Here is an 11,800-nt window from a genome sequence, read left to right as displayed (position 1 = left end):
ACTGCGTCGTGGAGGCGAGTCCGTCGCTGGAGCACGTGCGGCACCTGCTGGATGTCTTGGCGGGGCGCGCCGCACTCGACCCCGGCGTTGCGCGTGTCATGTCGGTATTTTTCAATCAGGCGGCAGCAGCCGTGTCGCAGCTGGAGCTGCGCCAGCTGCTCGTCACGTGCGCATTTCACGCGAAGGGCATGACACCGCAGGAAGCAGCACGTTTTTGCTTTTTTTCGCTTCGCCGTGACATGGAGCAGGCCATCACACTGGACGACGTGGTCTTTATACTTGAGCACGCGCTCCTTGGCAGGACGGTAGATATGCCCGAGTGGGAGGTGCGGCGGCGTGTGGTGGACATCTTTGGTGACGCCAACTATGTTATGTTTGATGACTTTGTGCGATACTTCATTCAGAACTATGCCATGTGGTACGCCTTTGGGGTACCCGTCACAACAGGCGATGAACGACCAGCAGCTGCTGCTGCAGCGGCAGTGGCGGCGGGGGCATCATCGCGCCTCAACCCGACGACTCAGATAACGGCTGAAAATGCCACCGACACCGTTCGTTCAACAACAGGAACAATAGCAGCAGCAGCAGCGGCACCGACAGGACCGATGTCATCGACCACCACGGCCACGGCGGTGTCACATGATGAGAGCGTGTGGCGTCGATTTGTCGCTCGAGTTCAGCATAGTAACAAAGCATTCAGTGTAACAGCGCACGTGAACGACACCATTGCGGATGTGATGGTTATGGTGCAGAACAGTACCGGGATACGTGCGGCCTGCCAGGAGTGGCGGGCGAGGGGCGTGCTGCTTGACCCAAAGTGCACATTGGGATCGACGGAGCTCGGCCTCGTCCGTAGTGAGGCGGACGCAACGCCAGAGGTGACGATCATCGCGCGTGACGAAGCGGTGCGGCTGGTGATGGTGTATAGAGACAAGGGCTTCCGCTGGGATCTGCGCATGCCCGCCAGCGAGAAGGTGCTGAAGCTCCGGGCGTTGGTGCAGCAGAAGACGATGATACCGCTGACGCGTTGTGTGTTGCGGGCCCGTGGTGCATGCCTGATGGATCGCCACCCGCTGCTGCACTACCATCTGCAGGACGGCGATGTCGTTGATATCACGCAGGAGTAAATGTCAACGCACATCCCTTTTGTTGTTGTTGTTCTTGCGTTCCACACCTCCCTGCGGCGTGAGGAGGTGCCGTGCATTTCGGGTGAGGAACGAAGGAGAAACCGTTTGCTGCTCGTCCTGTCCGCTGCAACATACAAAACCCAGTAATAAAGAAGAGAAGAAAAAAAAAATATAGAGATGAGGGAAATAGAATAAGCCGGAGTGAAGAGCCGAGTGGAGTCCGTCGTGTTCCATCGCCTCGCAGCTCCCCCTTGACGCTTCCTTTCTTCTTGTGTTGTTGTTCTGGTTTCATTACTTTGAAGCTGTCTTCATGTTGAGTGGATAACGTGTCACAACACAAGAAGAAGAAAAAGAAAGAAAGAAAAGGGAGAAAAACAAAATCGTCCTGTTGTTGTTTTACCCATAGAGCACCACAGCGTGGCATACACAGCGGCAGCACTTTCATTTTTTTTTTGGTCGTTTATTTGGGTTGGTGTCTCCTCCGTCGCCTTGCCCCGACTCCCATATATATCTCTCTTTCCCTCACTATCTCTCACAGACACACACACTCTCTCTCTGTGTGTGTGTGTGTGTGTTTGGGTGTGGGGGGTGCGTGATGCGCGCGAGCCGATGCACGGAGGACGGTGGGGGAGCAAAAGGCCGCTTTCAATCCACACGCCCATTTTCTGCGTGTGTGTATGCTGGCACGGGTCGCTGGCGTTCGCCTTTCACCACTTCTACTCGTTCCTCCTCTCTGTCAATCTCTCTCTCTCTCTCTCTGTGTGTGTGTGTGTGTGGAACTGTCTCTATCCATCTATCTCTCTCCTTCCCCCCAGAGGGGGGCGGTGAGACCCGCCGCCATCCGCCCATTTTATCCATCTGCAGCAACTGACACACATACAGACATACATACATCAAGCAACCAAATAAGAGGGGTATTTGAGGTGCAACGGGGTGCCAAGTATGGCGACGCCGTTCTGCAATCAGACGGCGCTGATGCTGCGCGTCTCTGGTGGGGTTCCCGGTATGCTGGGGAGCTATAGCGGATGCCCAGCCGTGAGTGGCGTGCAGTACTGTCTGCTGTTTCCAACGGAGTCCAAGTGGGGCAACTCGCGCCTCCTTGGTTACTGTCTGCCCGCCACCTGCACACTGCTGCAGATCGCTCACCACGTCGTGGCGGACCCTATGCTCAACGAGACATTTTCTTACAATAGACTTGTAGACAGCGCGGATGCAGGAGCGTCACTGGCGCAGTATGTCCATTGTACCCCTCGCATTGCACCTCCCACGGAAGTTCGCACAGAGAATATCGTTTCGTGGGCAGTTATAAGCTTCATTGTGGTAATTGTGGTGTTGGCGANGACCTACGACTACTGCCGGCAGATAACATCGCGCAGCATCCCGTTTGAGGTGGTGACGATGGGAAGAGATGGGGCCGTCGTTCGCGTGCTTCGGTCCCCCAATGCAGCAGCATTTGTGCCTAGAAATGAATGCAATGGAGCGTCGGCGGGGACTGCTCAAACTACTCCCTGCTTTTCGCAGCAACAGAAGCATCAGCAGCAAGTGGAATCCCCCGTTTCTCCCGCCATTTTAGTAGACATCTCTCAACCACTACTCACGCCGGCAGAGCAGTCCGTCGCACGTGAAGATGTTGCTGGTGTTTCACCGTCATCCTTTCCCCCTGTGGAAGGCATAGTGGATGAAGTGACGGTGGTGGTGACGCCCCAGCCGAAGTCAAAGCCATGTCGGGGATATGTTTTCCGCCACAAGGAGTATCACCCCGGTGCAGCTGCAGCAGTAGAAGAAGGTGGTGGCGGTCATTCTGCGCGCGCAACGACGGGTCTCCTTCCGGAATTTAATACAGAGGCGATCTGGTCAAATAAGCGAGTGCAGCAATTTCTGGCGGAGATGCCTGAAGTGCCTGACTTCCGCTCCGTCGTTAACCGTGTGGTTCTCTGCCTGTCTGCCATCAACAGTTACCGCAAGTGGCGCTACTACCCCAAGTCCGAGGCGAATTTGAATCTCTTCAACAGCTGGAGGGTGCTTGCGTGGCTATGGATCATGTTGTTCAACACCTTTTGGTACTCGCAGCAGATTCCCACGATGGAAAATATGGGATCGCGCCACACCGACTTCCTTTATGCCTTTCTCGAGAAGGAGGTCTTTGCTGGATTTGCTATTGGCACATTCCTCGTTATTTCTGGTTTCCTGGCTCTGCATCGTCTGCATGCCTCTGAGGTGGTCTTCATGAGTTCCCCAACGGCGCGAATTAAGGCGGCGCAGCGCACGTCCGTCCAACGCGTGCGAATCTGCATTGTGTGGTACGTCAAGTACCTCGTGTCACGATTTGTGCGTGTCATTCCCGTCTCGCTTGCAGTTGTGATACTCACGCCGAGTGCCACGCCGAGTTCCGGGAGTGGGCCCTTCTGGACGCTCTTCGCGCACGCCCCCACTATGCACACAAACTGTGCGAAGTACTGGTGGACGAACTTCCTGCTTATCAATAACATTCTCCCCACAGACGGTGATGAACGCTGCTTCCCGTGGTCTTACTACGTGGCGCTGGAGTTTCAACTTGTTGCGATAGCGCCACTTATTTGCTTCCTTGGTAAGCACTTGCACCACCGCGTATTCGGCGCGCTTCTATTGCTCGCAATGGCTGCGAGTGCGGCACTACGTTACGTTGAGCTCACGCGCCAGCGCAGCATCCCCTTCTCACTGAGCGCTGTATCCCATTACTCACTTCCGATCGGGACGGTGTATCAGTACCCGCACCTCATGTTCATCCCGTTCTGCGCCGGGGCGACGCTCTACTACTCCTACAGGGGTGTGCGACAGCGTGAAGAGATGCTGCGCATGTTCGGCCCCGATATCCTCTACGCAATACACCGCCTCCGCAACAGCGTCAGCGCAGAAGACAGGGTAAGTTACTGGCTTCTAGAGCGGCTGCAGGTGCGGCGTGTGCGTGTCTGTGCAATGTGGAGCGGCGTCACCGTCATGTGTGTCTGCGTCATCAGCGCGTGGACGGTGCGCCGCGACTCGCGCAGTGGGGAGGAGGTCGGTCATGGTGTCAAGGTGTACGAGTCGCTCATTCTCTTCCCGTGGTGTATCGGTCTATGCCTGCTCGCCCTGCCGCTGCTTTTCGGCTACGGCGGTATGTTTCGGCGTGTTCTGATTCACCGCTTGTGGTGCGGCCCCTCTCGGCTTGTTCTGGTCGCGTACCTCATGGCGCCTGTCGTGATTGGCTTCGGCAACGCCAGCAGCTACGGTGTGGCCACCATGAGCTTTCTGCTTCTTGTTGTACAGTGGTTTGGTTATACAGTGGCGACGCTCCTCGTGGCATTTGTGTTTCACATACTGGTGGAGCGTCCGTGCCTGCACATCAGTTCGAAGGGTGAGTACTGAATGCGGTGGAGTCACTCGTCTATTCAGTGAGTCGGTCCTTCTCTCTTTGGTGTTTCTCGTATATGCAGACACCATTTTGTGGTGCTGTTTTGATGTTGTCTCCTATGCGCCAAATGGAATAGTGAGCCACACTAAGGGATGTGCGTCGCCAGTCGTATGGCTTACATCAACGCCTTGTTTGGTTCTTCCTTTCTTCTTAATTGTTTTTTCCATTTTCAAACGTGCTGGTGTGTAGCGCTGCTGCTGCTTTTAATTGTAGCAGTGGTGGCTGTGGTCGATGCGGGATGTACTGACAATATTTCTCGAGGCGAGTGCTGCACGTGGCGCGTGGGAGGCGGCTCTCTCCGCCTGGCGCACCGCCGCTACGGCTGAGGGTGCCGTCGTGTCCGGCGCGCATGTGCTGTTGCTCACACGTATGTTAGCGCAAGTGGGAAGGTGGGGTGAGGCGGTGCATGTTGTAATGAGCGGCGTCGATTCAAATGCGTCGGTGCTATGTCATCGACGTGTCGCGGCGAGGCGCATGGCGATGTTGGCGGCGGCCGATGCCGGCTGCTGGAGCCATGCGTGCCAACAGCTGCAGGACGTTTTCAAGTGGCAGGTTGACCGTAGCAGCGGCAGTGGCGACGCCGCTACGGAGAGGGAGTTGGCTTTCTTCGCGGAAGCATTTGAGCGGCGTGTTGTGCCGCACATTCCCGCACCACATCGAGCGACGGTTGCGCGGGTCGCACACGAGCTACGACGCGGACATGATATCGGACATAATCAGCAGCAGCAGAAGCAGCAGTGGCGTCTCGCCGTGGACGAGGCTGACAGCGCTGGTCAGTGTGCGGGTGGGGCCGTTGCGGTGACGAACAACGAGGAGCTACTGCACATTCTGCACCGGCCGAAGGAGCGCACCTCGTGGGTTCGTGCCCTTCAGGTGCTTCAGTCGATGCCACACCCCAACGCCGCCTCGGTGAACATCGCGCTAGGGATACTTAGCCGGCAGGGCCGCCAGTGCGAGGCGCTGCGTGTGGTCAGCGTGTTTATGGTGTCACGCGGCATACACCCGACGGCGGTGACAGCGAAGGCAGTGGCGGAGGCCGCAAACGCCATGCGCTCGCTGGACTTGTGCAAAGTGTTGATTGATACACCAGCCCTGCGCGAGCAACTCACCCCACACGCTGCCGTTCCTTTGGTGTTGACGCTGCAGCGACTGGGATATTGGAAGCTGTGCCTTGAGTGGTGGGACTCGCTTCTGCCCTGCGACGCCGCGTGCAGTGACAGCGGAAGCGGCAGCAGCAACGGTGCTGAGTTGCGGCGGCATCTAAAGTTGAGCAGTTACGTTGCCGTCTGTGTGGCGCGTGGCGGTCGGTGGTTGGAAGCGCTTGCCGCCATGCAGGACGCCGCACCGCATGACCCACCGCTCTCTGTTCTCTTCGCACTGCGTGCGTTGCGTGTTGCGGGGCGGTGGGAAGCCGCAGTGTCTGTGTTTCTGCGGAGCAGAAACGTGTGGCAGCACTCACCAGTGGCCCTGCAGGTGTCGGACGTGATGATGAGGCAAAACGCCGAATCTTGGGTCCCGCATGCCACACTCCGCGCACTTCGTTCAGCGTGCGGTACGTGAGGCTGGCACGAGTGGACCCCGTACTTGTGTGCACCTACATGCATCCATTCATGTATGCATATACACATACGTGTGTGTGTGTGTGTGTATGTGTGTGTTTGCCGCAAATGATGTCTCTTATCATGATGACAGTGTACCCTTTCCTTTGGTGCGCTGGTGTCACAAATGCCTTGCTCCTCCCTCGTGTAATGCGCCAAGCGAAAAGGAAGACTCATTGCAGCCATAGTGTTCCTTCGTCCTCTCATTGATGGCTGCCACTAATGAGGGAGGGAGCAAGAGGGTCTCCTTTGCCTACGCCCTTGTGACGGCTTCGTGGGCAGCCAGTGCTGGCCCCAGTAGTAGCCACACCGACAAGTCCGCGAGGCCGTCGGATGCGCTGCCGCCCAGCCACCGCTCTTTCATGCATCATACCGTTGACTCGCTAAACCTGGAGCTCGAGCTACCGTTCGTTTCACGCTACCGTGTGGTGCATTACTTGTGGCAGCAGTGCTACCGCGTCGCGGTGGGCAGCGAGGACGACGGTGACACACTTCTGCCGCCCCGCCCCCCTAATCTTGTGGCGTCGGTGAGCGATGACGCACGCAGCGCTTCCGACGCCAAGATGAAAGCCAACCGATGTGGGTTCATTTCCTCAACGTCACTGCGGGCGATGGACGGCATTAGCCTGCACCGCCTCACGACACTGGCAGAGTGCGCTCTTGTGCTGCATCCCTATTCGCAGCGGCTGGACCGAGTGACGCGGCCCATCCTTGCCTTCCTGCAGCGCACCTGCACGCTGCAGCTTAGTCGGCGGCAGAATAACATCATCGGGCTACTGCCGAAACTTATGGAGATTCTCATCCTCCTGTGTCACTGCCTTGAGCGTGGTGCGCAGCTTCAAGAAGAGGAGGCAAACCGTCGCCGTCACAACAGCAGCACGAGTGGCAGAAGCGGCAGTATGCATGCACCTTCATCTTCATCGTCTTCGCTGGTGCCGCTGTTGCTGGTGCACGATTCGCCAAATGACGAGTATCGACGTGTCAAACCGGTGGGTTTGGTCAATAGGTGTGGGTGGTGGCTGAGCCGCCTCCTGAAGGGTGCGAATCCCCGCCCCCAGCGCCTCTTCGCTCATGTGAAAGAGTTGCTGCTTCAGCCGGGGCCCATCTGCGCAGTGAAGGCCATGTACCTGCAGTTCATTGCCCACCGCTTCTTCCCGCAGTTCCCGCGTGTTCAACGCACGCCTGGCGCAACGTGGAGGGTTGTTGATGCAGCACTTCTGCAGCAACACCTCTCGCAAACGGGCACAGCTAAGAAACGTTTGTCGAAGGAACCGGTGGATTATGATACTGAGGCAGACGCCAGATGTTTTTCTTTTAATAACGGGTAATGAGTGAATTTTTATTCGATCTCCCTTTCCCAGTTCCTTTCTTTGAGTGACCTGTACAGTTTCCTTTACGCACCTCAAGTTTTATCGTCGCTGCGGATGCGATTGAGTGTTGTTGTGCTGAAGAGCACACACGCTCAACTTCTTCATATGTCCGTATCATCATCACTATGATTACTGTTGTCGATTTGCATCATTTCTCTTCTCTCACCTACGTTTCACTACCCATTTGGGGAACGAAGATATATATATATATATAATTCTGGAGGTGGTATTGCTCTTAAATGCCAAACAGAAACACCTCCGCCGTTCTAAATGGCGTTGCGGTGAGACAGGATGCAGGCCCAAGTGGCAATTGCACCCTCAGTAGCAGTGGGATGTGTTCATCTGACACGGCCACCACTCACGATTCCATCTCGAGGGAGCTGAGTTTCCCCTCGAAGTCATCGTCGGACACATCCTCGAAGGAGGAGCAGCAGCAGCGACACTGCGGTGGCGTGAGGGGGTACGTGCACTACGCGATGCAGCAGATGTGGTGCATCCGCGAGACGCTCCAAAAGGAGCAGCTGCCGTGGAAGAAGGATTTCTTCAACTACAAGCAATTTTTCATGCCGAAGAGCTCGTCCGAGGCAATTGAACGGCTGAATCTGAATCTTCCATTCTATGGCGCCAACTATGCGGTGGTATTCTACTCGGCCACACTTCCGTTTCTTCTGCTGTACGACCCGGTGTTTTTTGTCCTGCTGCTCGTTTCCGCCATTCTTGTGCACAGCATTCACCTCCACGAGAAGAAGCGGGCAAAGTGCGGTGCGAACATGTGCATCGGGGGCGTATCTATACTATACCAGAACCTTGTGGACGTCTACATTATCATTTTATGGATACTCTTCTTCTTCAGAGACGGCCTCCGAACTCTTGGTCTCGTGCTGCTTCTCAACAGCATTCTCATCCTCCCCCACGCGCTGTGGCGCCGGCCCACCTACTTTGATGATGAAGAGCTGGAGAAGCTCCGCCCAAAGACGGTACAGTACATTATCACATTGGTGTTGCTGGTGCTCGCATACTTGGAGTGTAAGGGCGCCGGAGGAAAAAGTGGTGTGGTGCAGCAAGAGATGGAAGCGGTGACAGAAGATATAAGCATTGTCATGAAACAAGATCAACAACAACAACAAAAACAATGCCATCACCTGTGGAAGCCTCCGTTCAAAGAGAATGAATCGCCGTTACCTAATATACCTTTAAGGTGATGTGTAAAAAGAATTGGTGCGAACGCAGTCGTACGGGCAGTACAACAAAAACTCAAGCACAGTAGCTTTGTAGTTCATGGAAGTGTTTCTTTTTTCTTACCTTTTTTCCTTTTTTTTTTCCAAGCGTTCGGATACATATATATATATATATATGTTTGTGTGTGGTTGGCACAGGGATTGGCACTTTTGCTCTTGGGTGATGCCACTCTTCTCCTCACTCCTCTCTACGTGGTTTCGGTGCTCATTTTTTTTTCGTTGAGCAAGAGAGTTCTTCTATTGCTGTGCCGCCAAAAATTTTGCTCCCGTTTTTCTTGTGAGCCACCTCCGTCTGTGGCCGGATTTCAGGAAGTAGTGGAAGGTGGGAAAACCGAAAGGGTGTGTGTGTGGGTGTGGCGGGCGGATCTGGCCGTGATGTGTTATTCTCGCCCCTTCACCTCATCACGTGTCTCTGTCTCTTTTCTTTTTTTTTGTGTGCGTTTGTTTGTTCGTTTGTCTTTTTCGGCTGTTGTCCGGCTGAAGCAGCGCCAGCGTAGATTGAGTGGAGGTTGGTCGTGTTCCGTCATGCCAAGGGATCAGGCGCGCAAGCACACCTTTACCGCAACGATGGAGGATGGGCTCACGACGTGGCAGCGGCTGCAGCAGTGGGGCGCGGCGGCGGAGCTGCTGTACGCGCCGCACAGCCCCGTCAACCAGCCGCCATCGCTGAAGGAGCCGCACACGTTCCTCGTGGCGCGCCGCATCGCCACCGTCATGGCGCGCCTCAACGAGCTGTGCCAAAAAGAGGCAGAGGTGGTGCTGACACCGCGCGATGCACTGGTGGAGCTGGCGGACATCGTGCGCTTCGCCCTCGTATCATTCCACCGGGAGGTTGTGGTGGGGCAGCTGGGGCGCGCGGACATCGCCGCCGTGTTGGCGGAGTACGTTGCGAACAGGACGGCGCCGCAGGCTGGCGTGGTGGAGGGGCTTCACGTCATCACCTGGGTGAGCGTGAAGCTGCGCGTGGAGATGTTCGTTGAGCAGCTGCGCAAGCGGCTCGCGCTGGAGCTTGGCGGCGACGTGAGTAACAGGCACACGCCGCAGCAGCTGGCGGCACTGCGCACCACCGTCACGCTGCTAAGCGACTTTGAAGCCTCGTATGACAACGCCCTTGTCACATTCCCGTGTGTGCAGCTCATGGACACCACCCCCGAGGCGGCGGAGCAGCTGATGTCCATCCTCTTGCGGCACTACTACCAACTCGCCGAGTGGGTGGACCAAGTTGAAAGCAGCACCTTGCAGCCGCCCATCACTGGCACATGGGTGCAGTCCGTTAGCCGTGAAACGGCGACGGTGGTGCTGCGCCGCACAGATGTGACATCCCCGTGGGGAATGCTTTTCAACGAGTGCGGGCGTCTGGTGGGCATCGATGTCACACTTCGCTCCACTTCTGCGGAGGGCGAGGAGCTGCACCAGCTTCTGCGTGGCACCACGCAGGGCACCACGGTGGTTGCTGTGAACTCCACGACGGTGCCGGGCGTCATGCCTGACGGCGCGTCGGGGGTGATTGAGCTTATTGCGAGTGCCACAAAGAGTAACAAGCGTCTGGTGGTGAAGCTGGCGCCGGACACACTAAAGCAGCCAAAGGTGCACCAGCTGGCCTTTCTTGTGCCAAACCAGGGGGGCGAGGGCTCCTCTGGTCAGCGGGCAACGCTCGTCCTTTACCGCCCCGACCGGCGTCTGCCATGGGGCTGTGAATTCACCGAAAGCCTTGTTGTTAGCAACGTGCCAAAGCGAGCGTTGCTGGAAAGCGCCAAAAACTTCTTCTCTGAGTACAAGGGGCGTGTTGGTCTTTTGGCGGTAAACGGGGTCGAGGTGACGAATGCCAGTCAAGCAGAAGCGTTGTGCGCTGACACTGAGACGATTGTATTAAATCTTGTCCTTGTCTCGCCCGCCATTAACGATCATCGCCGGAGCGCCAAGACACACACGATCTCCACCACTCTTAGTCCGAAACTGATCGGGGAAGCTAGGGAAACACCGCTGGTGGAGACGGGCACGGCACGATTTCCTGAGCAGAAAAAGCGCAAGTCCCCGAAAAAACAACAAAAGAAAGGCGAGCCACTGAACGCTGAGGAGGTTGACGCTGCGGCGGATGCGATGTACGCTGCAGATGCCAACGAGGCGGAGGAGTTAACTGCTGAGCCGGAGCCGCTGGCGGAGGAGGATGACGTGAAGGAGACTTACCCTATGGTCGCCGACGAGGAAGCCACACCAGAGGAGGTGGTTGTCGCTGATGCGGAGCAACAGGAGGGTGTGGTGGCAGCTGCGGCGGAGACGCCAAATCCGCTCGTGCTGTCCGACAACGTCAAGATCGAGCTGCTGACGCCAAGTGAGATGGTCATTCACCGCAACTCCGCCAGCAGGAAGTGGGGACTCACACTCGAGAGCGCGGGCGATGGGGCGGACCGGACGTTGCGCATCACGCAGCTGCTGGAGCTGGCGTCGAGGCGCGACCCCAGGCGCCGGCACCCGTTCTACAAGACATTCGAAAAGCCGCCAGTGAAGACGGAATGGCGCATTGAAAGTGTGAACGGCACGCCCGTCTCGAAGTCGCCGGAACTGCTGGACATTATGCGGCGCTCCCTCACAATGCGCATCAAGTTCTTTAGGGGACGATAGCAATCAATAGAGTGGGGACGAGGAATAAAGAAAGCGAAACAGAGAGGAGGGACGTTGAACCAAGAAGAAAAAAGAAAGCCCTATGGGAGGAGCAGAACGGCATATATATTATATATTGATATTCATAGAGAGAGAGAGAGAGAGAGAGGGAGAGTTAGAGAACGGGAGAGAGCCTCTGAAAACGAGGCTGTGCGTGCAGACTGCAACAGCAGCCCGCTACATGGCGAGGGAGGGACGCGTGACGTTAAAAAAGAAAAAGAAAGGGGTGTGCAATGTAAGTGTGGGCTATGCACATTCCCCTACCCCATACGAATGCCTCCACTTTCTCCCTTATCTAGTGTTTGTCTCTGTGTGTTACTGTGTGGTGCATGATGTTTTTCTTGCTGTTGGTGTTGTTGTTCTTTCTGAGTGTTTG

The 11,800-nt window shown here is 56.2% G+C and overlaps 6 protein-coding genes across 6 annotated transcripts; all 6 read left to right on the top strand.

Annotated features, from left to right (window-relative positions):
* Nucleotides 1-98: 98 nt before the first annotated feature.
* DQ04_02001130 (hypothetical protein) lies at nucleotides 99-1,127 on the top strand (the record flags this gene model as incomplete). The annotated part of the gene is made up of 1 exon (XM_009311397.1): nucleotides 99-1,127. The coding sequence occupies one exon, from the start codon at nucleotides 99-101 to the stop codon at nucleotides 1,125-1,127; it is 1,029 nt and encodes a 342-aa protein (XP_009309672.1).
* Nucleotides 1,128-2,069: 942 nt separating this feature from the next.
* Nucleotides 2,070-4,511, top strand: DQ04_02001120 (transmembrane protein NRF-6; the record flags this gene model as incomplete). Its single annotated transcript, XM_009311396.1, has 1 exon — nucleotides 2,070-4,511. One exon carries the CDS (start codon nucleotides 2,070-2,072, stop codon nucleotides 4,509-4,511), a length of 2,442 nt encoding a protein of 813 aa, XP_009309671.1.
* Nucleotides 4,512-4,788: 277 nt separating this feature from the next.
* On the top strand, nucleotides 4,789-6,117 carry DQ04_02001110 (hypothetical protein; the record flags this gene model as incomplete). The annotated part of the gene is made up of 1 exon (XM_009311395.1): nucleotides 4,789-6,117. One exon carries the CDS (start codon nucleotides 4,789-4,791, stop codon nucleotides 6,115-6,117), a length of 1,329 nt encoding a protein of 442 aa, XP_009309670.1.
* Nucleotides 6,118-6,364: 247 nt separating this feature from the next.
* DQ04_02001100 (hypothetical protein) lies at nucleotides 6,365-7,483 on the top strand (the record flags this gene model as incomplete). Its single annotated transcript, XM_009311394.1, has 1 exon — nucleotides 6,365-7,483. The coding sequence occupies one exon, from the start codon at nucleotides 6,365-6,367 to the stop codon at nucleotides 7,481-7,483; it is 1,119 nt and encodes a 372-aa protein (XP_009309669.1).
* A 281-nt stretch (nucleotides 7,484-7,764) lies between these two features.
* On the top strand, nucleotides 7,765-8,727 carry DQ04_02001090 (putative RAB-interacting protein; the record flags this gene model as incomplete). The annotated part of the gene is made up of 1 exon (XM_009311393.1): nucleotides 7,765-8,727. One exon carries the CDS (start codon nucleotides 7,765-7,767, stop codon nucleotides 8,725-8,727), a length of 963 nt encoding a protein of 320 aa, XP_009309668.1.
* A 561-nt stretch (nucleotides 8,728-9,288) lies between these two features.
* On the top strand, nucleotides 9,289-11,385 carry DQ04_02001080 (hypothetical protein; the record flags this gene model as incomplete). Its single annotated transcript, XM_009311392.1, has 1 exon — nucleotides 9,289-11,385. The coding sequence occupies one exon, from the start codon at nucleotides 9,289-9,291 to the stop codon at nucleotides 11,383-11,385; it is 2,097 nt and encodes a 698-aa protein (XP_009309667.1).
* Between the last annotated feature and the right edge of the window lie 415 nt (nucleotides 11,386-11,800).

The sequence above is a fragment of the Trypanosoma grayi genome (genome assembly GCF_000691245.1).
Source record: "Trypanosoma grayi strain ANR4 Tgr_200_V1, whole genome shotgun sequence".
Lineage (NCBI taxonomy): Eukaryota > Euglenozoa > Kinetoplastea > Trypanosomatida > Trypanosomatidae > Trypanosoma > Trypanosoma grayi.
This window is presented reverse-complemented; position numbering and strand designations above follow the sequence as displayed.